Source organism: Gallus gallus, chromosome 14 (genome assembly GCF_016699485.2).
Source record: "Gallus gallus isolate bGalGal1 chromosome 14, bGalGal1.mat.broiler.GRCg7b, whole genome shotgun sequence".
Taxonomy (NCBI): Eukaryota; Metazoa; Chordata; class Aves; order Galliformes; family Phasianidae; genus Gallus; species Gallus gallus.
The window spans coordinates 13408549-13435006 of NC_052545.1; the positions used below are offsets into that span (position 1 = coordinate 13408549).

The 26458-nt window shown below is 54.3% G+C and overlaps 1 protein-coding gene across 17 annotated transcripts in view; it reads left to right on the forward strand.

The window, feature by feature from the left end:
- Positions 1-3508: 3508 nt before the first annotated feature.
- Positions 3509-26458, forward strand: part of CAPN15 (calpain 15) — a 48685-nt gene continuing 25735 nt past the window's right edge. Inside the window, exons 1-8 of one of the 17 annotated variants that reach the window (XM_046900749.1) lie at positions 3790-3877; positions 7604-7967; positions 8055-8237; positions 10138-10178; positions 10566-10614; positions 10718-10770; positions 11802-11947; positions 16853-17172. In XM_046900749.1, coding sequence (XP_046756705.1) covers positions 16997-17172 — 176 coding nt within the window. In that variant the 5' untranslated portion in view covers positions 3790-3877; positions 7604-7967; positions 8055-8237; ... (3 more) ...; positions 11802-11947; positions 16853-16996. Of the gene's footprint in view, positions 3672-3789; positions 3878-7603; positions 7968-8054; positions 8238-10137; positions 10179-10565; positions 10615-10717; positions 10771-11801; positions 11948-15122; positions 15515-16609; positions 16757-16852; positions 17173-26458 lie in introns of those variants that run through there. The other 16 variants (XM_046900752.1, XM_046900755.1, XM_046900750.1 and 13 more) reach the window with 16 other exon arrangements.

The following is a 26458-nucleotide window of genomic DNA, read 5'->3' on the forward strand; positions in this document are numbered from 1 at the left end:
TGAGGCTTATTGCTAAGCCCTGGTGGTTTCTCTCTCCCCCCTTCCCCCCATCCCTTTTTTATCTGGCCTGACTGTAGAGCAATGTGAGCTTTGCAGTAATGGCAGGGACTGTATAGATTGCTGGGAGTTGGTCAATAGTCTGCTCAGAGGAGGGGTGTCATGGCAAGCTCCTGCACACATGCACGCAACAGCTGTCCTCTAGGAGACAGCCCAGCAAGCCCTCTTCTGCTGGCTTCTGGTATTTACAGTGAAAATGAAGCTTCCCCCTATGTCATCCCATGTCCCGGCCAACAGAGGGGAGCAGAGATAGCACCATTGCAGAGATAGCACCCCACCAACCTCACCATCCCAGCATACAAGAATCAGTGTGATACAGGTTTAGTCTGCCCAGACAAAGAATCCAGCTGGGAAGGAGAGCAGAGGTTCCTGAGTCATCCCAAAAGGTTGGCTGGTTGGTTTGAAGAGAAGCAGAGAGATGAGGTTCTGAAGAGCTAAGCCAAAATTCTTTACCTCTTCACCTTTAGCACTTCATTCTGTCTTCAGCGTTTCCTGACTTGGAGTCCTCTTGCCCTCGCTGTCCCCTAGTACCCATGGCACTTTCTACTGGGAAATACCAGCCTTTTAATCTAGTGCTAAATCTGCAGATGTTTTGGTGGCTACTTTGGTGATAGAAATGACTAAAAGAGGAATTCCAGTTGTGCCTGGAGGCACGGAATGCGAGGGGCTGGGACAGGAGCAAGGTGACCTCACGGAACTGTGTGATGGCAGCAGCCTCTGTTGACATTTGTGACATCAGGCCTGCAGAGCTGTGGCCAACACGTGGATGAAAACTCCTGCAGTCAAAGGAGATCCTGGAGGCTATGGACCCCTTGACAGGCAGCCAGGCACAGCCCCCTGCCCCCCATCCTTTGCTGGTCCCCCAGGCCCCCACCAAGTATGCAGCCATCTCCACCCCTAGGTAAAATGCAGCTCAGGGTGGGTGCAGGGAGTAGGGGAGTGAAGGATGGTGGTCATGGGCTGTGGGGAGCACCGGGGAGCAGCAGGGATCCCTGCAGGTCGTCAGGAGGCTCTGGGGAAGGGGGACACTGGGGAAGCTAGAGGTCCATGTGAGGGCTGGTGGGGACAGGGGAAAGTAGAGAGTAGGGAGATAATCGGGGTGATGGAGGGTTATTGGTGGTGGTAGGGGCCAGCAGGGTTAATGGAGGGGTTGGAAGGGTCTCACGGGTGGGTGAGGTGCTGTGCTTCCTTGCCATGACCGTGGGGGTCACTGCCCCGTGGTGTGTCAGCTCCCCCAGCACAGAGTTGCCCAGGATCAGCTCTTCCCAAAGCGGCTACAGCCTGAAGCGATCCTTCGCCTGCACCAACTTGCTGCTGCTCAGCATGGCCAGCCCCGATGGCTCTGTGGACAGTGAGGCATCCCTCGTCCCCCACGTACACATGTCTTGCTCCAAGGATAAATCCAAGCCCACCACCTCCACGGTGAGTGACTGCTGGGGATACCCCACATCCCTGGGAGCTCGCTGGTACCCCACCACACAAACGAAGACTGGGGACGTGCCCACACCACTAGGGATGCCTGATACCCCCAGGAAAACGCTGGCACTCCCCACCTGTAGTGAAAGATCCCCCAGGACTGCATTCACAGTACCTCCTGAGTTCCATGGACATCACAGCTCCAGCACTCCTAGGGAACCTGACACCCTAATCACCCATGTCCCCAGGAGGTGAGGCTCTGGTGGCTGTTGTAGGACACAGGCTCGGTCCCAAGTCTCGTGGACTGGTGTCCTGTGCCAACCAGTGCATGTAGAGCTGGTATGTGGGGCCCTGGGGTTGCCATGGGAAGGGAACAGATACCTCTCCCCAGAACTGAGAGGGGTTTGCCTGTCCCAAGCCCACCAAAAAAAGACAGTACATGGCAGAGGGGGTGTCATGGGACAGTTACAGCAGGACAACTAATTGCTACCGCAGGAGAATTGATCGTCACCAGCACGACTGTCCCACTGAAGAAGGCAGCGTGTGCTGCACAGTGAGCAGGACCAGCCTCCCACTGCAGGACATCACAGTGCTAAAAGCGTGTTGCTTCTGTGCAATGAATATTCCTCTGTACAGACGTGGTGTGATTCTTACTCGGGGATTCACCTACACCTCTCTGAAAAACCCTTCTGAGTCTTATTCACCTCTTGTGCTAAATGTGGGTGATGCATTATCTTGACACTGAGATCAAAACCCTTTGGGGGTTGTACAAGATCATTATCTTCAGCGTCCTCTGTGTTACACATAGGACCCCACCCACGTGTATGCACACGAGCACATCTGCATAACTGCACACACACACACACACAAATAGATTTTTAGTCAATGTTCTTTGCACTTTTGCTGCACAAAGCTTTGCCACAACAGCTTAAGGACGCGTGGAGGAGGATCTCCTCACAAACAGGTACTAGATGACATGCTCTGGGCTGCAGCTTTCCTTCAGAGCTCCAGCAGGACCTCCTTGTTCCTCACGCTGTAATGAGAGCTGTGGTGGAGGGCAGGTGCCAGGACAGCGTGGAAAGAAGCCACTTGGTAGGCTAGAGCTAAGGTAGGCTGGAAGGTAAGGGTGGAGGGAAACGCTCCTTCACACCTTGCTGGTTTGGGAGACAGAGGCCGGCAGATGCTCTGCTGGTTGAGCACTGCAGCCCTTCTACCTGCCGCCCCTCGAGCGGGAGCTGCTGGCTCCAGCACTGGCTCTGGGAGCTCAGCCAAGAAGTCTCCACGTCCTCCCGCTCCGTGTGCCATCCTTGGCGCATGGCTCGTGGGCTGCAGCTCAGCCCCACCGCCGTCCCCACGGGGTCCCCATCCCTCACAGCACTGTCCTCTCATAGCTGTTGCTGCGGTCTTTGAAAAGCTGTGGCGACGACAGGAGGGGAAATAGGAACTCAGGTGCCGTAAGAAGCGTAAATAAGTCATAACACCTCCTCTGCAGTCGTCTTTCTCCATCGCTCGGGGACAAACCCCTGCTGCTCAGCCCTGGCCGTGTGCACGGAGCGGGGAGGAGAGGTGGGGAGCAGCACCGGGAAAGGCGCCCGGCGGTCCCGTCCCACTGGGGGTACCCCATGGCTCTATAAGGGACGGCACTGCGCTGCCGACCGCCCGGCATTCTGCGAGGTGGGAGCGCGGGGAGCTGACGGTGGCGCCGGGGGGGTCCCGGCGTTGCGGGGGGTTCCCGCCCGGCTCCCGGCGGATGGAGGGACGGGGCAGCCCGGAGCTGAACCCCAGCTCGCTTCGTGCACCGCCAGGTCATTAGGAGGTGTAATTAGCAGCGTCGGCGGCTCCCGGCGAAGCGGCCGGGTGGAGACGGAGCACGGGAACGCTGAGCCTCGGGGCTCCCATCTCAGCGCCGGGCACGCCCGAGCCCCGGCCCCGCCTCCCGCAGCCCGGCAGAGCGCGGCCCTCGGCCTTCGGAGCCGCCGGGTGAGGCCGGAGCGCACGCCGGGAGCTGTAGTCCTCCCCGCCCCCCCCGCTCCTCGGCTCGGCTCCCGGCGCGCACCGCTCCGCCGCCGCCTTCCGCTGCTGCCGCGCGGCGCCGCTCGGGGCTCGTAGTCCGCCCGCGCTATTCACGACGGCCTCTGCGCCGTTTCCGCGCCGTAGCGTCCGGAGGGCGGGATGGGGCGCTACGCCACGGCGGCGGCGTAAGGGCGGGCGTGGGGACTCTGGGGCAAGGCCGGGCCGGCGGCGGAGCGGGAGGAAGGCGGCGGAGGAGCGGCCGTGTGCCGCGGAGGGCGGGCGGGGAGAGAGGGAGGAGGAGGAGGAGAGGAGGTGGAGGAGGGGGCGAAGTTACTGCGCTCGGCGGGAAGTGCGGGGCCGCGGGCACGGCGGCAGCAGCGCGGCCGCTCAGGTAAGCGGGGCCGGGGGCCTCTGGGAGCGGGGGCCGCTTCGCCGCAGCCGGGCCGGGGCCGCGCGGAGCCGCCGCGTTCCCCACAGCCGGGCCCGGGCCGCCCCCGCGCCGCTCGGCACCACCTGTTGGCGGAGCGCGGGCCGCGGCGCTGCCCCGGGCTGAGCTGAGGGGGTCGCGGCTCCGAACGGGCTGCGGGGCCGGCGGCCTTCGGGCTGCGCTGCGCGGGGCTCCGTGCCGCCCTCAGGCGCTGGGGCTGCTCCGAGGGTCCGCTGCCGCACGGCTCGGGGGGAGGAAAGGGTTCCGGGCTCATCGTAATCGCTCCATTTTCTGAGCGACTCATCGCCCCGTGCCGCATCCCGGCCGTCCCCGGCTTCGGGAGCGGCGCGTTGGGGTGGCTGTGCGATGGGAGCTGTGCGTGCTGTGCTCCTCGTGTCGGGTTGGTTCCTCCGACTGCTGCCTTCAGGCTGAAATCTCAGCGTGCTGTGGGCCCACGGTGTGCACGGGCGGCGTTCCGTGGTCAGGCAGGAGGTGCAGCCGATGCCCTGAGGGGCAGCAGGACCCGGCATGGTGCCTGTTGGTCTCAGTGTGGGATCGTGGTCCCCTGCGCTCGTGTTGGAGCCCCTCCTCGCCCTGCTGGGAGGCTCTTTTAGGACCTCTTCTTGGCTGGTTGTGGCTGCTGTTGAAGTGCAGCAGGACTGGGCTGTGGGTGAGGAACGAGCTGCAGGAGCATATGGGGTGTGTGAAGCACCTGGTGCTGCTGTCCTTTGGCTCCGATGTGAATACGACCCTGACGCGTGTCAGAGAGACGTGATCCCAAGTGCTGTGGTTTCAGGTAACTGGGCATGTTGGCTTGCTGTAACTCGCATCAGCTGCTGTCTGTGGTCCGAGGCTGATGCAGCTCCTTTCCCAGGTGGGCCCTGAGGCTGCGGAGCCCTTTGGGGAGGTTTCATGTGACTCAGAGCCTGCCAGGCCGGATTGCTTGGTCAGGGAACAGGAGAGCTGCAGGCTCAGCCTGGTGACTTGGAGCATACGGGAGCTCAAGGCGTGCGCCAGGCATAATGCCTTTTGAGTTGGAGTAGAGCAAAAGTGCTAAAGTTGCACAACACGGGGGGGGGGGGGGAGGGAGGGAAGAAAAGAAGTTGGGTGTGCTGTCCAGCCTGGAGCTGCCTGGCAGTGGCTGAAGGATGGGGTGAGCCCCCAGAGGGGCTGGGCTGCTGAGGGCTGTATCTGCGGAGGGAACGGCCCAAAGCCTGTGGCTGAGAGTGAGGGGCTTTGTCATGGGGGAAATGTACTGCTTTTGGTTGTCCCAGAGGTTTTGTGGGCTTTGCCTGGGAGACCCAGAGGTTGCTCTGTAACAGATTGGGGGCTGATAAACAGGAGGGAGAGTGACTTCTTACGTGGGCAGATAGTGACAGGGCAAGTTGGAAGGGTTTCACACCAAAAGAAGGGGAGATTCAGGTGAGATTTGAGGAGGAAAATCTTTACTCAGAGGGCAGTGAGGCACTGGCACTGCTGCCCAGAGCTGGGGATGCCCCCATGGATGGGCTCTGGGCAGCCTGAACTGGTGGGGGGCAGCCGGCCCATGGCAGGGGTGGGTCTGGGGGGGCTGCGAGGGCCCTTCCCACCCAACCACGCCATGGTTCTGTGCTGGGGCAGCACACGATGTCCTGACGAGCTGGAACGTGGGGCTCTGAGGAAGGTCACAGGTAGTGCAGCCTTGGGAAGGCTGCTTATGTGGGTTGGACGTGGGAGTTGGGGGCTCCCTCCTCTTTTTCCTGCCTCAGCAAGGCGTGCTGTCTGCCCGCTCCCACAGATCTTCCTGCAGTTGGTGTTTCGAGGGGTGCTGCTCTCCTTGTGCTCAGCTGGGGCAGCCGAGGAAGGCAGGAGGGCTGCTGGCTGTGCACGAGGAGCATTTCACTCTTGCCTTCACAGCTCCCCTCCCTCCGTGTTCTGGTCTTGGATGGTGGGAAATGACGAGTCCTTCCCAAAGCTTGCTCACATTTGGTTTTCAAGGCAAGAAGAGGTTTTGTTTGCCATTTCCTCTCACTTTGGGGGGAAAAAAAAAAAAAGTGCTGCAGCCCGAGTGCCTGGGCAAAAGGGGAAGGCCTGGAAAGGAAATAAGATCTGAAGAAATGTGTCACCAGCAGAAAGCACAGTTGTTTGTCTGCATTGACATGGCGGAGCGTAGCCCTGCTCGTCCAGCTGCTGCTTGGCAGCCAAGATAATACATTTCTATTGATGCAATTAGCAGGACGGGGGGTTTGCTGGATGGCTCGGGGGCAGCGAGCTCTTTTCGGTCTAACTCCAGCAAATAGATTGGGGAGGGCTGGAAAGCTGCCGTGGGTTGCTGCAATTGGCCCTTTGGGTTTCTGGAGGTTGAGTACATAACTGCTGCTATTTCCTATTGTGCTCTGCCCTGCCTCGCTGAAAAGAAAATAACTTGAGGGAACACGGGGTTATTTCTGCCAGCTTGAGATGCTCAAGTTTGATTTCTAAAAAGCCGAGTCTTTAGGCTGGTGCATTAAAAACAGCATCGGAACCACATCTGTGTTCAAGTGCGCTTTGCCAACGGTACAACTCTAAAACGCGCTCGTAAAAGAGAAATAGCTCTTCTGTTCCTGCGATGCGGCCCCTTTTGTAGAACCCAGGGTGCCTGCTCAGTGCTGGGATCCTGCCTGGCGTTGGCGTTGGGGGGTGATGGAGCTGTGTGCCTGCAGCTGAGCCGGCACTGCTCGGGCTCTCAGCGCAGCCAGAAGGTCTTTGCTTTGAGCTGCCGGGAGTCAGGCGGTTTCTCTCCCTAGGCAATGCGTACGTGGACACATCTCCTGCGAGGAAAGCGGCCTGGTGTGCTGTCAGCTGATGCAGGCAGCGATGGGCTGCTGTGTGTCCTCCCATGTGGGCTGCTCTGTCCTCCCGTGTTTACCTCTCTGTCTCATCAGCTCTGCTGTGGGTGCTTTAGCAGTGCTGCGGGCCAGGCATTCCCTGTGCCATGCAGAGCTTTGGGCCAGAAGGGTCAGCGTGGTCCCTTCAAGCCTTCATCAATGCATTACTTACTTTCCCTAAGCAGTATCTCTTGCCTGCTCCGTAGCATTCTTCATGTGCTGGCTTGCTGTGCTTAGCAGCCCGTGCTGCAGGCCCGGCTGTTCACGCAGGTCGTCCTTTTCCTACTGCCTGCAATCTGTGTCGTGCAAGGAGAGAAAATCTGTGAATGCTCTGTAGCCTCCAGCAGCAGCCCCATGGCGTGGCTGGAGGGGCAGGGTGATGGGCACAGCACAGGGTCTGTCGCTCTCCTGTTCTTTTCTCGTGCCCCCCCCAGAATGCTCACTGATGGCAGTGCTGTGGCTCAAACCTCATTTGCTTTTTTGCCTCCTCCCCAGTCTAAAATGGAGGTAGTAAAAGTGTGCCAGCAAACCAAGCGGGGGTGGACGAGGGTTCCCGTTGCTCCGTCCTATAGAAGCCTGTCCCAAAGGAGACGGTGCTTTCCCCGAGTGTGAATGTCACTAAAACACATTGCTCCGAGAGCAGGGAGTGTGAAGGGGCGTGGGGAAATGTCCTGCAGGAGGGAGGGCAGCTGGGTTTGCTGGGGCTGGCGTTCAGACTCCATACCTTTTGGGGACCTTTTGACACCATCACGTTTGTGCTTGGCCATTTGCAGTGGCTGTAAGTGCTAAGGATGCTGTGGCCACGCAGGGTAATTAACGTGTCTCTTTGTGTTTGACCACGCAGGCCGTGTGCCCCTCCAGTCCCTGCACAGGAATCCTGCCCTGCTGCTGGTTGTGGAGAGCTGCCCGGAGCCCTGATGGTTGGGATCCTGCTGCGCTCGTGAGGCGCTGTGTTATCCAGCACAGCGAGGGCCAGCAGCGCAGCGCTGAGCAGCCGCCTTTCCTGCAGGGGAGCAGGGCAATAAATCACAGCCAGAGGGGCTGAAACCGCCAGCGAAGAGTGCGAGTCGACTCAGAAGCAGACCGAGCTCTGTCTCCAGGCGGGACTGAGCGCCGGCCCATCGCCAGCCTGATGCTGCAGGAAGCACGGAGCCTTCTGGGAGCTGTAGTTCAAGCGGACGCCGATTGAGTGACCCAAAATGTGAGAGGTTGGTGGCGTGGGCCGCTGCGATGCCGATCAGCCCAGCAGTCCCAGCAGCCCTTATTCTGACACGTCTTTCCTCTCTGTTCCCCAGCCTGGTGCAGCTGCCGCTCCTCCTGGCAGGCGCAGCACGTTGCCAGGGCTCTGTGCAGACCATCTAGCATGCTCCTCCAAGCGGGCCGTGCAGCTGGCGCCTGCAGCAGCCGTTCCATTCCGGGGACGCCGGGCTGAGCTCACACCAACTGGGCATCGCACCCGCAGAGCTGAACTGTTCTCGGTGAGAGGCTTTTCTGGCTGCAGCTGGCTCTGTGCTGGGCTGGGAGGGACTGGAAGGGAAAAAAAAGGCCTTTTCTCCTCTGTTCTGTGAGAGTGGTTACCGCTGCTTCTTCTCTCTTGTGCCTCTTGTCTTTCTGTCTTGTTTTAATTCCTTCTCCAAGTGTTCTCTCTCTGTCTGTGTGAGGGCTGTGTGCTCTTATGGGCAGGGATGCTGGCCTACCCTGGTTTTCTCGCAGCGAAGAGGAAACTGAGAGTAGAAGAGAGAGCGTGTGGTCATTGCAGCCTTAAGCCGTGGAATCTGCGTGACCGACTGAGGGTGTATTTGAGGCGATGCATGGGTGGGAAAACCAATGGAAGAAATTGTGCATTGCATTTCCTGTGATGACCGCAGTGCCGTGGCAGTTCCCAGCACGAGCACAGTGAAAGCTTGGCTGCTTTCAGCTTGGTGGTTCAGAGCCTGTCCTGCAGGGCCAGGGCCGGGTGGCGGGCAGTGTGCTGAGCTTGTGCTGAGGATGTGCCTGGGGCATCCCATGCAGGGGGATGGTGTTCTGATGGTGTAGACCTCGCGTTCAGCTGAGCTAAGCTGATGTGGCCGGGCCCTGTGGCTGTGCTGGAGGTACACGGGTCGGCCTGCTGGGGCTGGCTGTGCTGTGCTACAGCTTCCCAAAAGCATCTGCGTTAGTTTTCAGCCCCCTCATCTGGAGCACAGCATTTTCCTCATGTGATGGTTATATTTGTTCAAGTAATTGCTCTCATGGGCGAGTGCTGCTTAAGGCCCCGTGTGATTGAACACATCCTATGGCTTCAACTGTATTGGTGCAGCTGTGTGGTGGTGAAGCAGACAGCAAACCAGTATGGTTATTCCAGGGAGGAAAGGGGAACGTCATAGTGGCATCAGGCACCACTGTATCTATATCACCTCAGTTAAACCAGATGTTATTCCAGCCAAATCTAGAGGTGGAAGAGAAGAGTGGGCAGGAATTTGGTGCTTTTCCATCAGGTAACAGCACTGAGCCATGCCTGCAGCTAAACCATCTTCCTGCCCCCTCGGGTTTGTTCTCCCTGTCCCTTCCCAGTTCCCTGTGCTCCTGGTGAAGTTCTCAGCGATTCTTATGCTTTGATCTCCTGGTTGTTTGCGGTGGAAATGCCAAACGCCACCGTTGTCTGTCAGGCTTATCCTACCTCTGTGCTTGCTTGAGGCACAGCCGGAGATGTGGTGGCTTAAACTGAGGTTGATTGTTTGGAAATTGGGACATGATGCTTGATGAAAGCAAGGAAAGTCTGAATAGTGTTAAAGTGGCAGAAGGAGGCATGTGGTACTGCTGCCCTTGTGAAAGGAGGCTGGTTTTGGCCCTGGACGTGGCGGTGCACTGAAGACTGGGATTTGTCTCTAGTAAAGGAATGCAACTGGATGTGGTTTGGGTGAATTACATATTTATTGTCTGTCTAATCTCTGTTGAATTAAAGCTGTGGCTGGAGCGTCTGGGGACAGTGTGCTCAGGGGACATCTCCTCCTCCCCCTTCCTCTGAGACTGCTTTCCATGTCTGTGCCCTGGGCTTTCACTGGCTCTGAGACCGCACTTCTTGCTGCAGCTCTCTTCCCCTCCCTTGTTCAGTGGCCGGCTCCTCATCTGCTTATCTGTCAGCTTAGCATGATCAGAAGATACAATCCCTGATGTCCTTTTGGGTATGACCTTGTGTTTGTGCTACGTTTGGGCATCTACGACTCTCCATGAACTCAAGTGGCTGATGACACGCAGCTGAGATGTGCCTTTCTCAGGGACCAGGAGGGAGCTCCTGGGTCAAGTCCAGTTCAACACCGTTGAAGGCGGTCATTTTGTGCAGGTCATGAACTTTACCAGGAGCTAATAGTTGGAGCTAACTGCGTGCTTCTTCCCCAGCACTTCTGGAGCAGCTGGTCCAGAGGTCTCCACTTTGAAAGGTTAGCAGCACTCCTCTGACTTCCAGCTCCAGTTCTCCTGGGCTGGTTTTTTGTTCTTGTGCCACAGCAGAGTGTCGCCTTGCAGATGAGAGATGACTTGCAAATTTTGTTTTCCTTCCCTGGTTCGTTGTAACCTTTACGTCCTGCAACAGCCGTGGCTCACGGTGTAGATTTATCCTGAGATATGTGAAAGCTGTTTTGTTTTTCTCTTGTTTCTTTCTGGGAGGTTGGTGTTGCTGGGCCTGTTTATTTCCACGCTGTGCTTTTGGCTGTTTTAAGGTGGAGCTCTGAGCTGCACAGTTGGAGTGTTAGTGAGTACAGAGGGGCACTTCTTGCATTACTGTCACTTCTGTCTTTTTTTAATGTTTGTCCTTGCTACTTTTGCAGTCTTGCCCCTTCAGGAGGGAGAGATGTTGTCAGAAACAGTTGAATCAAGGTGAACTTGATAAAGCAAATGTATTGGAGAGCCAGTGCCTGGCTCTTACTCGTGTTTATCTCTAGCTGTGAATGTGCAATAACAACAGTTCTGTTCTGCACAGGCTGGCACAGCCTCAGACTGGAAGATCTGCTGTTTACCAATCAACACTCTGCTGTAAGTGAGAAGGGGAAGAAAACGTTTTATTGCTGCTGGGTAGCCCAATGTCTAGTTAAACCTATCCGGGGGGGAAAAATCATAAAGAAAAGGAAACTAAGAGCACACGTGTTGCTCAAGATGCATTTTCCTGGCAAGAGGCCCGTGTATGTGTTTTTCCTGCAAAGCATCCCTGCTCATGCTACTCCCCGTTAAAGCTGTAGCGTATCAGTAGCAGCAAATAAAGGCTTCCTGGTTTTCACAATGTGACTGGTCTCAGCAGGCAGTCTGTCAGGGTGATTTTTCAGCCTGGCGTGTTTTGTAGCTGGGGTAGTCTGTGGGCTGAGGAGGATGACAGAGCTCCTCTGCCAGCATTATAAATGCACGGAGGAAAAGATCTGGAAATTGGATCTGTTGGTAAAGCTTCCCAAGACTGGATGCTGTGGCTTGTCTTGTTTTGTTTCTTCCTCTTGTCTTTCTGTCTGTGGCATTAACTGCGATGTTGCTAATGAGATGAACTGTGCCAGCCCACATGCGCTTCTGTTAACACTGCACTCCAAAGGCAGCCACAGTTGGCCAGTAAACTGGAAGATACAAGTTGCCCTGTTGCACTTCACTGAAGTAATGCTAATTGACTTAATAGAGCACCCGGCTGTAGAGATTTGTTTGTTTTGGTCTTTATTCTGTGCAAATCCAGACCGTGCTTCTGCCGTGCCTTTGTTGCTGTTCTTCGTGCTCGTTCAGATGGGCCTTCCCGTTCTTTAGTGATGGAGGTGGGTTTGAAGTTAACCTTTATTTTGAAGAAGCCTTCCTGTCTGTCGTCTTCACCACAGCTTGTAATTAAGATGCCGATTTCCCCTTTCAAATCTGTATAATCCCCTCTCTCAAAGTGACCGTGGTAGATTTCCAGTAGCTCACTGGGTAATCTATCACTGGTTTGCAGTGTGCTGTGCAGGGGAGAAGAGGAAACTTTGCAGGCTTTGACGCTAATTGCTTTGTGGCTAAGCTGGCTCTGCAATAAATCTACTTTTCCTATCAATCTTTTGCTTCAGGCTTTGGACACCTCTTCCTCTGCCTGCATACTTATGAAGAGTCAGTGCTGGGCATTGAGTGCAGCTCAGCCCAACTCAGCTGATGTGTATGAATTTCTTCTGTGTTAAAGTTGGGCCAGAACCTGTTTCAAGGCAGCTGAAAGAAGGTAAAGATCCTCAGGCTTGCCTTTGCATGTTTATGTCTGTGGCCAGAAAGGTGTGCTGCTGTTCTGGACTTTGCTGAAGTGTAGCATGAAGTATGAGGTCCTGTTGTGTGCTGGTCTAGGTCTCCAGGTTAAATTATCTTGTTACCTCGTTAATAGCCCGTCTAGAAAACTGTGTCCAGGCACCTAATTTCATTTAACTAGATCTCCACAAGTGGATCACCAATTTGTTTCTTGCTGTGATTAGAAAAACAGCTTATTTGCAGCTTCCAGTCCCCTAGATTTTCTTCTTGGGCCAGGAATCCTGGCTGGCCTCTCTCCTCCCGGCCCTACTGCCCCATAATGAACATTTGAGTGGGTAAGCTTTTCCCTTTTCTCTCTCTCCCTGCCCTCCCGTTTGTGGTGCTGTGTAACAACTGGCATCCTCGTGCCTTGTGAGCCTGAGTGCTTCTCGGCCCTGGCAGGTAGAGCAGTGCCTTGAGTCACAGCACTGCGCCCCGAGTCACGCGGGAAGCTCTGTGGTAGAGCCTGAAGGCTGAAACAGCTTCCCACTGGGCTGCCCTTCCTGTTAGACCTATGCCTCAGTCTGTTCCTGGAGGGACTTTCCCACCTCTCCCTTCCGGCAACTTTGCAAGGAACTGGGACTTTCTGACAGCTTAATTTCCTGCCAAGGCTGCAGTCCTTGGGCTGCCTTACGGTGCTGGCTCAGCAGGTGAGGGCAGGAAGAAAGAGCAGCAAAACTCCATTTCTTGTCACCGAGACTCCAGCTTTGTGCAAGGCACTTACCTGATCGGCATGGGGCGTTTGGTTTGCTTGGCTGTTTTGCAGCGTGGATCTTGCTGGCAGCCGTGGGAGCTTTTGCTGTGCTCGAGCCATAGAGCTCTCCTTGAATTGGGGTTTAGCATCTTGGATTTCAGTCTGGCCTGCTTCTGTCTGGTGTGGATGTCTTACTGCTTGTCTGCTCTTTTCCTGCCTTGTGGGGAAAAAGAGAGCTTGTTCTCTCATCCTTCCCTGCTGTCTCTTCTTTTATCGAGGTCCTCTCAGCACGGTGAATGCAGATCACGCTCAGCTTGGTGCCCATGCCTGGCTTTGCACATGCACAGGTTTTACCACCCTGCTCTGAGCAGCGAGGAGCTTGGCTGCTTGTCACTTGCTGTGTACGCAAATGCTTGAGCTGCTTTTACTTGCTCGGTTGGTATGACACCATCAGGCCTCTGTACTGCGTCCATCCTTAGTTACCTGTGCCTGACCTCTGACTGTTTAGGTGGGGACATCTCAGGAACTGTTGTTTCCGCTTGCAAGTAGTAGGTTGCATGTGAGCGAGAGCAGAGAGCTTTGCTCCTCAGGGTGATAGCAGATCCAGCCTTTCTGATGCCCAAGGTAGGGACGTGGGCACAGCTGAGGGAAGAGAAGGGCTGGTAGTGGCAGCCTCTGTGTTGTAGCAGGAGGCTCTCATCTTCCACCGGCACAGCTCCGAGGATGCTTGTCCTCCAGGTACATGGGGGGACACCGTGAACAGAGCTGTCTGGTGTGCAGGGTGGCTGTGTTTTCATTGCTGGGTCCTAGCAGAGAAGGCAGTATCTCAGAAGTGACTTCACGGGATGGAGAAACTAACGAGGTGACAAAGTCTTGGCCTTAGGTCTGGGAGGCTGAGAGCAGCGAGGTGTTGGAAGGCTCAGGCAGGAGCTGAGCTGTGCTACATCAACAAATAGATCGATAACAAAAGGAGATTGGGGAGCATCTATCACGTACCAGGGGGCTTCTGCACACAGAGCCAAGTGAGGTGAATCTGCCCTTGGCGTTCTCAGGGGCTGGAGCAGCTCCAGAAATCTGTCTCTTCCTGCTGCGTGCCGGAGGGAAGAGCTTGGGTTCAATCCTAGGAAGATCTTGGGACAAGCTGATCCTGCAGTTTCCTAGATGCTTTGGAACATGTGAGCTAGGTCTTGGGTTTTTTTTTGTTTTTTTTTAATGTGTTGGGGTTTTTTGTTTGTTTGTTTGTTTTCTCTTCAAAATGGAAATCTACTTTGGAAGGGAAGGTGACTGAGAACATCTGTGCTTGGCTTTGCATGCTGTGGCAGAAGGGCTGGGACCCAACCTACTGGCTGGTGTTGGGGCATAGAGCTCATCCTGCACCCAGGCAGCCACTCAGCTCTCCCAGCAGCAGGAGCAACCTCTGCAGGGAAGCTCTGCTGTCCTGAGCTTGCTGCCAGTGCCTGCTGCTCCTGGTGTCAGTGGCAATTTGAGGAAGGGTCTGCCTTGCAGACCAGCATGAATGCACGCGAGTGACTTGGAAGCGGAAAGATGAAATCTATTTTAGTTTTGGAAGCAATATTTTGGGAGCAGTAAAGCAGTGTCAGTTGAAACCTGATAATTATTGCAGCTGCAAGGGGTAAAAAAACCCAAAATCCCAACTCAGCATCTTACTAAGGTGCTTAACTGCTCATTTCCATGAATGAGTTCCACCCTTCCCGAGACACTTCAATCTGTTCGCTTTGTTGCTTCCTGTCCTGATGAGGTAGGTGGAAGCAGTGCTTTATTTATGAGGAGGAAAATCCTGTTCCTTCGTGTCAAGGCAGAGGAGCTGTTGGCAGTTTGCTCCCCTACTGGGGCTGAGGTCTGCCCTGCTCCGCATGGACTGTGTACCTGCATGGGACGTCTCCCTGCCCAGTGGGAGAAGCTCCTAAAAATAAAGCTCGGTGCTTTCAGAGAGGCTTTCCTCTTTGTACCCTTTTTTAATTGACCCCTTCCCTTGCTAGGGTGTAGTTTGCATTCTCATCTTTCCGTCTTGCAGGCTCTTCCTTTGCTTATTGTTGGCCAAAGGCGTTTTCTGGCTCAGCCTGGCAAGCCAGGTACGTGCTTTGCATTGAGCTGCAGTGATGCCTCTCTTCCTCTTTGCAAACGGACTCCGTTCAGTGCTCCCCTCTGTGCACTGTTTGCTGGCTGCTCTCACCTGGGGCGCAGGGTAACCCTGGAGAGGAGGATTTACTGCTTTGCCCAGAGAAATCCGATTTCACGCAGCGCTCGCAGCCAAGCAGCCCACTTAGACCAGACAGTCTTGGAGATCACCGGGACTTAGCAGGGTTATCCTGCACCTATTTATAGGTCCCTGCCCAGCTCCACCCACCGTGGGGTTTTACCGCAGGGTTTTAAAGCAGGATTCCCAGCCTCTCTCCTTCCTGCGGCGTGCTCGGGTCCCTGGTGCAGACCTGAGGAGGAGGAGGAGGAAGGGCCGAGACGTGAGCGACGCGCCGGGAGCCAGCAGCGATGCCGGCAGCAGGCATGTCTTGTGCCTGTTGTGGTGAGCTAAAACTGACACTTGTGCACGTAGGAGGAAGAAGCAAAGGGTTCTGCTTTTCCAGCTCAGGACTCAGAGGAGGAAGCGGTCTCGATGCATCCTGTGGAATGGCTTCGTTGGGCGGCTTGGCTCTGTGCAGGGGAGAAGGCTATTAACAAATCGAGCATCCCACCTTCTGCTTGGCACTGCCTGCAGTGAGCTCTGCAGGGCTGTGTTTCTGCCCAACTTGCTTTTACTTTATATTTTTTTTCTTGTGGGAAAACACGAGTCTTAAGGTGAGGCAGCTTGTTCTCTTAGCAGGGTGTGCAAGCGGGCTGTCTCAGTCAGAGTTGAGCTGATGACACTGGGAGATATTTCCCCTCACATCACCGCTTTCAGTTAGCCAGAAAATCAGACTTGTTGCAAGCTAATTGCCTGAGTTGGAGGAAATGAGAGGGGAAGTGCCAGGGATCCACGTTGGCTGGACCTGCAAGAAATCAGTCCTGCTGTCGTGGAGGGAGCTCAGTGTGGAGATGTGTTGTCTTCAGTCTGCCCGATGCACAGCAATTAGGCAGACCAATTACAGCGAGGTAATCGAGGTGGGGAAAATCGTGTTCCTGAGCTTTTATTTTTACCGGTTCTATTTCCTTAGCGCGGGCTTTGCAGGTTACAGGGAAGGCACCATGACAAAGGAGCTAATGTTCTCCAGTTAATGGCCTTATGCGGGCACGTTTCAGTATTAAGCTTGTAGCAAAACTGCACCTGCTCCTTGAGCTGCTGCCTTTGAGAGCCTGTTATCTATCAAGGCCTTTCTTGGTCCCTTAGAACAACCCCGGGATTGAAAGGCTGTATTTTAGGAATCTTTGTTTCAGCCTTTTCGCTGTGCAAAGTGGATTCCTCACAAAGGTCTTTCTACAGTTCATTCATCTCTGTAAATCCTGGTGGGTAATTGAATAAGCTCAGCTGTGCTAATTTTTTCTTCTTCCTTGTTTCTTCTTCTCTCTCTGTTAAATGTTCCCTTGATCCGTTCCTTCTGACACGCATCCAGACTGCCATGCCTCTCTCCTTTAAGGAGACATATATGTTTAAACTTCTTTGAATGTCAGAAGACAAGAAATGTTTCAGGGGTTCAACTGTGAGATTCTGAGAGGCATGAAAGAGAGGGGGTGAAAAGGAAGAACGTTCAAAGCCCCAAACCCGCTTCTTTGGGTAGGGGAACGCTCAGGATCTGCTGAAAATTGGCTTGAGCTGAAAGAGAGTATTTCATTGCCCTGTGTGAGATGGTCACAGGAAACATACTTGTGCAGACAGCCAGTCAGCCCGTTTACAGCGTTAGCAGGAAGCAGGAAAAGAGGGATATTTGGTTTCACATACGTACATCCTCCCTGCAGACAAACCTGAGCCTGGAAACTCCTGGTGCTTCCCTGGGGAGATCCTCTTCTGCAGCCCTGTGCTCCCCATCTCCAGGCAGCCAAAGCAGGCTTCGCTGACACAGCCCTGGTCAGAGCATGCACTAACAGGCTTCTAAGACCGGAGGGGTATTGCTGAAATCATACGTTATCTTTCTCTCTTTTTCCTTTTTTTTTTTTTTTTTTTTTTGTCCTTTTCTCTTTGTTTTTTCAACTCTTGATCAGAACCGACCTTCCTTTCTCCAGTGAGTCGGGAACCTTACAGCAGCTCATGCCGCAGAGCCTCGCCTGTCCCACCCGAACTGCCTGCGCCGCTGGCTTGGACCTAACCTAGGATAAAGCTCTGCGTGGCCTGGGTAGGGGGGAACCATGGGGAGCTCTGCCTCGTCGCTGGCCGCAGAGACGGAGTCGGACCATGGCTTCACTAGCCCACCCTACCCAGGGCACCCAGCTGTGGGCTGGTATAGGAGTAGTCACGGTGGTCCTGTTTGGGAAAGTGACCTTATAACGCGGCAGCAACAGAATTTACACCACCGGTTGCGAAGGTAAGGAGAAGGGGAAGGAGCCTGCTTACTTGCTTACCTCTCAGCTTCAACGCAGGGCAGCGCAGTGGGGGTGAGTCGCTTTGCGTCCTGCTGAGTGTCGGCTCTCATCCAGAGACTCAGTTCTAGTCCTTGTGAAACTCTGGGCTGAATTTCCACTCATAGGAGTGGTGCAGAGCCTCATCTATTTACCAGGCTGCCAACGTCTCCTGCAGAATAACTGCAGGACTCATCCCACCTCTTCCTCACTCATCCCAGTGGTGAAGGTGTCTGCCTGGGAATGGGATCTCCATTCCTTTAGCGAGCTTGCCACCTTCTCGTGGCTCCCTTTTCACCTCCCAGCTAACTGTAACTGTCAAAGATGAAGCATTATGACTCCAGGTTGAGTGGGAGAAGTAGCAAGGAGCTTTGAGCTTAAAAGAGCAAGAGATGCTGTTTTCATGAAAGTGCAGTGAAATGCTCTGAATAGCAGATCGTGGGGAACAAAACACACCAAAACAGAATGACTCTGTAAAAGAGCTCAATGTTTCCTACTCTCGCTTTCTGTCCCTCCTTGATAAAATCAGCATCTCAAGATGTGCCTCTGAGTCATTTGCCTGTGCTTGTTCCCCATCAGCCACCTGAGAGTGAGGAATATTTGCTCTCGTTGGAGGGCTGTGTGCTGCATTCAGGCTCTGCTAGGCTGAGAGGTATGCTGAAAGCAGCTAAAAATCCCCAGCCCGGGTGCTTGACTACAGAGACTGCTGTGTTTAATGCTAACACTATCTGAGCCTTTGCCTGAAGCCTGCTTTCTGTAGATGCCAGCCTGGTTGGGTGTCTGTACTTGCTTGAGTCCGTTTGGAGCCACTAGTATTTTAGGAATAGCTGCTTGCTTCTGAGCGTCCCCGAGCTGTTTTGGCTTTCCACTGGAGGTGTTCGCTGTGGTGGTCACATCCTATCTGTGGTGCAGTCCTTGTTTTTTGTTGCTTCTGCCAGTCCCAGCAAGTTCACTTCCCAGTGTCTGGTGTACGACTCACGTAGAGCCCAAGGCACGCAGCATCGCGCTCTGCTCCTTTGTAGGCCCTGCCTCGGGTTCCCTTGTTGGGCTTATAACAGCATGGAAGCAATTAGTTGTTGTCTTTGCTCTCAGCCGTGTGTCTGAGTTCTGGCAATGCCTATGAGGCCTTTAAAGGCTATTTTGTGCAGTTCCCCACCACCGCTGCTGCATGTCCCAACCTGCAGGCCCGGCCGTCCTGCTTGGCCCTGCAGCTCTTGAGGGATCCTGCAAACAGATTTGGGCCAATGCTGCCGGATGGCTCCCTCCAAGCTGCTGCTTTCTCCTCTCTTCCCCAGATGAGTTGGGGAAGGTGTGGAAATGGCAGCAGACTGCCCTAGTACTCCTGTGCATGGCCAGCACTGCCATTCAGTGCAAATCAGTGCTGAGTGCTGCAGGGCAGTGTTTGTGCAGCCCGGTGTGTGCCGGCTGTGCCTGCTGCTCCCCATTCTGAGCCTGTTGGAGCTAGAGAAATTATGTGAAATCCTAATGTGTAGAAGTACATTTCCTGCACAGCCAGCCTCCGCAGCGGGGCGGATGTTGGGGCAAGCACAGGAACTGCTGCTCTTTGTGCAGATAAGGGCAGTGTCCTGTTAGGAGCAGTTTGGTGAGAATTATGCTTTTCCCCTGCTGATGGAGAGAGCTCATCCCGGCTGAGTGCTGCGTGGTTCCTGGAGACAGGAAAATAGCTGGCCATGATTCACCGAGCAGCCTCTGCGTGGGAAGGACTTGCTTTAGGCGGTGATTATGGAAGCGGGTTCAAAAGACGTGCTGAGATCAGCCGGGCTGCCAGGCATCAAAGTCCCCACGGTTCCCATGGTGAGACTGGTGCAGCAACGGGGTGAAGCAGCAGCAGTTGCTTGGTTTCCAGAGAGAAACAGATTAATACACTCTTCTTTTAAAAAAAAAAAAAAGGAAATAGAAGCAGTCCGAGTAGGTGGGTCCACCTCTTCACGGCCTTGTCCCTGGAGCCCTATAGTGCAGGAAGGAAGTGGAGTGCTGGGGAGTCGGTCTGAGGCTGGCCAGGAGGTCTGGGGTAGACTTTGCTTTTCCTGCTGGTTTCCTGCCCCTGCCTGTGGCTGCCTTCACAGCTCCTAATGTTTGGCTGCTGAAGGCCAGCACAGAGCCAAGCCTGCTGTGGTGTATGCCATGCCTGAGGGATGCACGCACATCTTCCTTGTTAGGAAAACAGGGATGGGAGTGCTTCACGAGTGGGCTGTTCTTGGTGGGGGGGCTTCTGTCACAGTGAGGATAGGAGTGAGCGAAGAAATCAATGCTGTGTGGTGTTGGAGGTGTGCTGGAAGCTGGGAGGAAGCTGTGGTGCCTTGAGGGCTGAGGCTGGTGGTCTACAGCCCTGTCTGCTGGGAACAGCTGGACATGGGAGCAGCAAAGGGGCCTTGGTGATGGAAGCAGTAGCCTTGTGACATCCAGATCTGAGTGCCTGTTCTTGTCTGAACCAAGCTGCATAGTCTCTTTGTACGTGTTAGCATCTCATCTTTTAAACAGGAGCGTGCTCCTGCTTTCCCCAGTGTACCGGGAGGGTACAGCTACCTATGGTTAAAGGTACAAATGCACGGTAGTGAAAGGAATCTTGCTGCTAAAATCTCTGCTTGGGGCAAAGATTGTATTTTTAAATAGATCCTCGATAGCAGTGTGTTTATTCCAGATGAATTCTGACTTAGCTTCAAATCTGCTTGGGCTCCTTCTTGCTTGTGTACGTGGAGCTGTTTGGGCATTCAGCTGAGCCTGCAGACTCTTCACGACCAAGGTGAGGTGCCACCCCTTCATGGCAAGGCTCCTGACCTGCTAAACCCTTCATGAAGCTGCAGGCAGCACAGTGCATTGCTACAGGTGCTGGTGGCAGGACCTTGCTCTGCTGATGCCATTGAGTGCATTGGGAGCCAGGGGCTTGCAATGCCTTCTCATTCTGCTGCTGGAAGTGGCGGTGGCAGCTCTTCACCATGCATCCTTCCATACCTGTAAGGTGCTAGGAAGGGATCAGGGCACTGATTGTCTCTGAGATTCCATCCTGTTCCCCATCCATCATGAAGAGGGGCAGCAAGGTCCTGTTCTGGTCGGGTTTTTGATAGTTGCTTCTGCATCGTTGCAGAGAGATGGGCCTTTCCCTTCTGGGCCCTCTGCTCACGGTGGGCCTTTGCAAGGTCCCTGCTGGAGCTGTGCACGTGTCAGCACCAGGCTGCTCGGGCTGAGAGCACCCCTGGGTTGCAGCATGCTTGAGTTGTGAGATCTGTGTAGCTGAATCTGAGCAGCTCTGTTCACCACTTGCTTTGGCTGAAGCTTTCTGGATGCCTTCCCTTTTCTGGAGAATTGCCATTTTCTGGAGTTTCCTGCAGCATTCTGGAAAGGTATTCTGTTTTTCTCTAAAAACCTTTTCAGAATGAATACCTCTTGTGGAGGGCCACAAAAACTATCCAAGAGATGGAACACCTCCCCTATGGGACCAGCTGAAAGCAAGGGCTGTACAGCACGGAGAGGGGAAGGCTCCGGGCAGACCTGATGGTGGCCCTTCGGTATCAAAAGGGCGCTGTAAGAAAGAAGGGGACAGACTCTTTAGCAGGGACTGCCGTGACAGGGCAAAGGGAAATGGTTTCAAACTAAAAGAGGGGAGATTTAGATTGGTGCTCCCCTTGGCTCTGATGCTCAGGACGTGCCTGTTGATCGTGCTGGAGCACAGCTGGTGCTCTGCAAGTGCTGCAGTGAGGTGGCTGTGTCCCCGCAGGGGTTGTGGTCCTCTGGGAGCTGTGGCATCCAAGTTCAGCTGGGATGTGGTAGGGGAACCGTGCTGCAGGTCGTTGTGGATACCTGCTTGGTGGGAGCATCAGGCTTGGAACTGTTTGCCAGTTCTCACCAAAGCACGTGGCAGCTGGAAGGGTGCCTTGCCCCAGAAAGAGTGCGGTGCTGAGGAGCTGGCAGCACGTCGTGCTGTGGCTTCCATCCCTGCCCATCCGCTTTGTGTGCTGGCTGTTCCAGCAGTCAGTTTCCTCTCAAAGCCTCTTAATTGTCTAAATTGAGGCTATTTATAGATCTGGAGCTGTAAAGAAATGAGAGGATGGCACAGAGTAGTAAAAACTGAAGTTCTTACTATGAACCCGAATGGCCCCAGTGGTATGAAGGCAAATTTCCCTTTCTCTGCCTCTGCTTCCCCTTGACTCCAGGCCACCTTCCTCATCTGTTTCCAACAAGCATGGGTAAAAGCCAGGGCAGGGAGGCAAAGCTTGTGCTAAGATCTTACTGGAGATACCTGAACGCCATGCCTGGAGTGTTACTGTCACACTGTGGAAGCTGCAAGCAGGCCTGTCCCTTAAATATGCCATTAAGAAAGGGCAGTGCAGCACCTTTACGTGGTTTTGGGATGCTCTGCAGTAACTGAGCCCTCTTGTTCACAAAGGTAGGGTCAGGTCCTTCTCCAGGTGCAGGAATTGAGTAATTCTGCTATGGTACTCTCAGGATGTGGCTGTGCCTGCAGGAGGTTGGTATCCATCTTTGGCTATGGCCAGATCCATGGTCCTGTCCTCTTCCTCCGTTTCGGGAAGGGATCCTGGAGCTGCAGTCTTGCTGTGAAAGGGGACAGCCTCTTGTGCACTGTGGTCACTCGTGCTGGGGGCGCCTGGGAGAACACTTGGGTGTTGTATTTGGAGCAGGTTGTTCCCAGGTGCATATATGCTGGGGGTGAGCTGGGAGGTGGATTGGCAGGAAGTGAATTTGTTGTTCATTTTTTAAGAGTAAAGGGAACCAAAGAAGGATGTTTTCTAGAGCAGCCCTTCTGCCTTGCTTCTTTGACTTTTCTCTTGCTGCAGAGGCAGAAGCCTGGCCAAGTGCAATACCTTGGCCCCTGGAGGGGTGTCAAGTATGTAGCCTGGAGCTGTTGGAGAAGCCTCCGTCCTCCAGCAGGAGCTGATGAATGGATGCAGGGACAGCAGTTGCTCAGGAGCCTGTCTGAGTGCTGCAAGGAGGGAGGTAGTGGAGGATATGCAGCACGTGGAGCAGAGTCCCTTCAAAGAGCCAGGGAGGAACCACACGCTCTTCCAGCTGATGTTATGCAGTGTCTGTCCTGCAGGGAGATGTCCTTACATTTTGGCTGTGCTCCTGCTGCTCTGGGCTTGGCAGAGGGGGCTGAGGGCAGGACCAACTTGCTGCCTGCTCCCGGGGAGCTCCCTGCCCCTCTGAGCTGTTCAGTGCTGCCAGCTGCCCTCTGTCTTCCAGGCTTGCTTTGGAGCTCATTCCTTCCTTCCAAAAGTAGCAGGCACCAGTTGCTGCTGGATTTCCCCCACTGGTAACTTAATCCAATTTGACACCAGTTGCTCTGGTCTTGGATCTCTGACTAACGTGATTCAGAAATTGGGAGGAGAATGTGTGAAGCTGCAGTCCCCTTTAGCCTGCCTCCATCCCTGGCTGCCAGCACCGAGGTGATGCTGATCCCATCTGGGCTTGGGGCCGGTGCTGGTGTGTGCTGGGACGGGGCAGCGCATGCTGAGCAAACCCTGTGAGGCCTTTGTTTGCTCGTGTGAAACTGTCTTGCTGTGTGGGGCCGCCACGAATAAAAGGACGCTTGTTCAGGGGACACAGAGGGGAAAGATAAGCTGTGGTTTGATGCTGTTTCAGTTTGGCAAACTGGGGCTGCAAAACAAGGGACACATCTGTCTGCTCCTGCCCAGGGCTCTGCAGCTTGCCCGAGGAGATGGCCTTATCAGCATCTCTCCATCTCAGCAGTCTGTCCTGGGCTTTCATTTGAATTGGGATCTTCTCTATGCTCCGTTCTGACCCTGCCTGGGTACAGCAGGGCAGTAGTGCTGCAGCCAGCAGTGCACTGCATCCTGCAGCATCTGTGCCTGCAGCAGCACCGAATCCCTGCGAGGGGCAGGTGCTGGAGGCCTCAGAGGGGTGGTGTGAGCAGCTGATCCGAAAGAACTGCTCCTGCCTTCCAGATGGTATTTATGAGGCTGCAGTAGGATGAGAAAACCAGGAAGAAACTTGAACTGAACTGCAAATGCAGCCCTTCTGGATGGCGGTGAGATGAGCAGCAGGAGGCTCAGGGCAGTGCCTGGGGTAGGGAGGAGAGTTTGGGCTGCCAAGCTGGCAGCTTGCTGGGAGCCAGGGAGGCCTTGCCTGCCCTTGCTCGGAGCTGCATAGCTCAGCTTTATCTCCAAACACCTGGGTTCATGCCCCACTGTTTCTGGCACACAGTGTGGGGTGGTACTGCATGCTGGAGCTTACAGGTGTAGGGAACTGGGCTTCTGCATTTCAAGCATGGCAGGCTCACTGCAGGTACTGGAGGCTGCTTCTTGCTGGCTCTTACTGCCTTTCAGGATGCAGAGGGCAGGTCTGTACCCACTGTCCTTCCATAGCATTCCCTGATGGCAGAGTGGGAAGAAGGAGGTGCAGGTGGTCACAAGCAGGATCGTTCATCTTCCCAAAAGCCTTGTTTTAACCCACATTCCTTGGAAAAGTGAAACTCTGTATGTGTGTATAGGTACTTTTTTTCCCCTGGTTCCTTGTTACTGGTACAGCTGGCGTGTGCCCTGTGCTGTGCTGGCAGCTCCCATCACACTTGTGCCTCCAACTGCAGCAAATGGATCCTCTTCACCTTCCCTTGCCAAGGAACCCAGGCTTCTGCTGCCGCCTCACCCCACAGCTGCTCTGACTGTCTGCAGAGAGGGACAAATGTGGGAACACTTGTTGCTTCTGAAATGTGGAAAAGCTTTTGCAGAAGCTGCAGAGTTGCAGTGCGTGGCACAAATCTGCCTGGTCACTGCTGCTGCTGTCATTTTGCCTAGCAAGTTCTGTGGTCCGTGCAGTAACGTGTGTTGGGCACATCCTCATGCTCCACGTACCCCAGGACATCTAGCAAACAGTGAAGCTTGGCACAATGGCTTGTTTTCCTTAGTGCTCAAACGCTATGTCTTCCAGGCATGCCGATATGGGAACTGCAGCCCCTGGCTCACTGTTGTGCTCACGGTGCTGATACAGTGGGGATCCATCCATCCCGTGCCCAGCAGGGCCCATCCATCAGATGCAGAGGTGCAGGCAGGGGTGTGCCTTCTCTCTGCCCTGCGCCCATGCGTGGGCACCTTCTGCTTGTCCTTGCAGACCTGAGAGACACTGATGGGAGCATGCATGGCTTGGAGAGCTCTGGGAGTGCTAAGGAAGAGCAGGAGCTGCACTGTGTGGTGGGAAGCACTGTGTCCCACTGTGGGGACAGGTCGCTGAGCTGTGGGCAGCCCTGGTGTGGCCTTAGCTGGCACTTCTTGGTTGTGTGTGGACATGTGAAGGTTAACTGTACGTGCTCCAACTGAGAGCATCCTCTAGATTCCAGCTGTCAAGGCACTAACTTAAGTATGCTTCGTCTTTATGAGGCAGTAAACAGTACCATAGTCTGAATTACTGAGTCCAGAGGCCTCCTGGGGGCAGTATGAATTGTAGTGACTTCCCTGGTAATTACCATCCGACTGCTGGAGCAGGGCATGTCTTGGACATGTTGCTGGCTCAGAGGAGGTGGCAGTAGCTGCAGAGCGTGGGGTGTGAGCAGGCTGTGCTGCTGCTCTGCTCCAGGCCCTTTTTGCTTCCTAAAGCCCACTCAGCACTCCTCTGAGAAACCAAACAGATGCTGATAATCATTCCTTCCAAAGTTCAGGCACGTGAGAAGGAGAAGTAAGTGACCTTTGTAGGCCCGCTGCATGTGGGCACTTAGATCCATTCATTTAAAGCTGCTGGTGGTGGAATTCAGGTTGTTTGCTTGCAGATGGGTGTACAAAGCTGGCAGTCTCTTGGAGGTGCAGGAGCTCATCTCTGACCTTGGTGGGTAGCAACGGAGTTTGTGTTCAAGCAGTGCTGGAATGAGAAGGTGGCAGTTAAGGTGGGACAGTCGGGGTGTCCCTCCTCCTGCCCTGTGGAGATGACCCCTTGTGCCATTCTCTGCCATTTGTGTCAAGCCTGGCTGCAGCTGCTTGTGGAGATGGATGGACTTCTGCTAACCACACCTTGCATGTGTTCCCCTGTGAAGTGAGCCCAGGTATTAGCATGGCAAGAGGTAAAGGCTGGAACACAGCAGCTGGGAATGCAGGGTGTTTTATTCCATGGAGATGTGAGTGATGGAAGCAGACAGCTTTGGAGCTGTGTTGTTGCTCCAGCTCTCCTCCCTTCCCTTTCTTTCATTCTCTCTTTCTGTTCCCCCACTCCTCTTTCCTTTTTATTTTAACAGCACTACAAATTGCAGGATAAATCTTAGCCGAGTTGATGTCCACCAGTAAATCTCTTCCATTTCCCCACACAGGAGAAAAGTTGCATGGGGAGAAAAGGCTGTGGATGAGTCCCTGGTGTGTGTGGTTTACAGTCCCATCAGCTTTTCCTGGCTCTTTCCAGCTGTGGCCCTCAGTCTGTGTAGCCTATGGGACCTGGTGTTTTGGAAAGCGCTGAATGTGGGAGAGGATGATAGGATGAATGCATATGTTGCTGTTGTTCAGCTGTGTGACACCTGAAATTGTTCCCTTTTCTTAACAATAATAGTAGATGGTCTTCATCCCAACAAATGGACCTCTTCCTCCAGATCTGGCCCGTGCAGGTGCTCTTGTGATGCAGAATGCATATATCACCTACAGTGCACAGTGTTAAGGCCCAGTATTACGGGTGCAAGATAAAAGCACAGACCATGCCTTCATCTTAGCCTCAACTTTGCTGTTCCTGAGGCTTCAAAAGCATTTTCCACGTTGGATTCTTATGACTCTGGGAAGGCACTGAGAGCTGCAAGGACAGGTCTGCTTGAGGTCAGTAAGGCTTTTTGGTACTGATGAAGAAACAAAGATGCAAAAGGGAAAGGCAAAAGCTGCAGAATTGCACTGCAAAACCATGAGATTTGGGGGTTTGGAGGAGCTGGGATTTGTGCAGAGCAGCACAGGGCCTGCAGTCCCTGCAGCGTCTGGGGACTGCAGGGCTCTAACTCCAGATGGTTGTCTCGTCCTTGCCCTGTTCTGTTCGGGGAGCTCAGGCTCCTCTGAGGCAGGCTGCAAACCCTCACTTGAAAAGAAATTCCTTAATTGGCTTAAAGGCAGTTAGGGAAATGAAAACAGCAAGTAGAGCTTCCTCATCATCCTGATTTCTTTCCTCCACAGGGATTGCTTTTGGAGTGGCTGTTCAGATATACCTGAAGTGCAGGTGGCTAAATGGGGGGAATCAGGTGCCTTTTGGCCTCAGGAGTCCCCCCACCGTGCTGAAGCTGTCCCAGCTCCTCAGAGAGAGCAG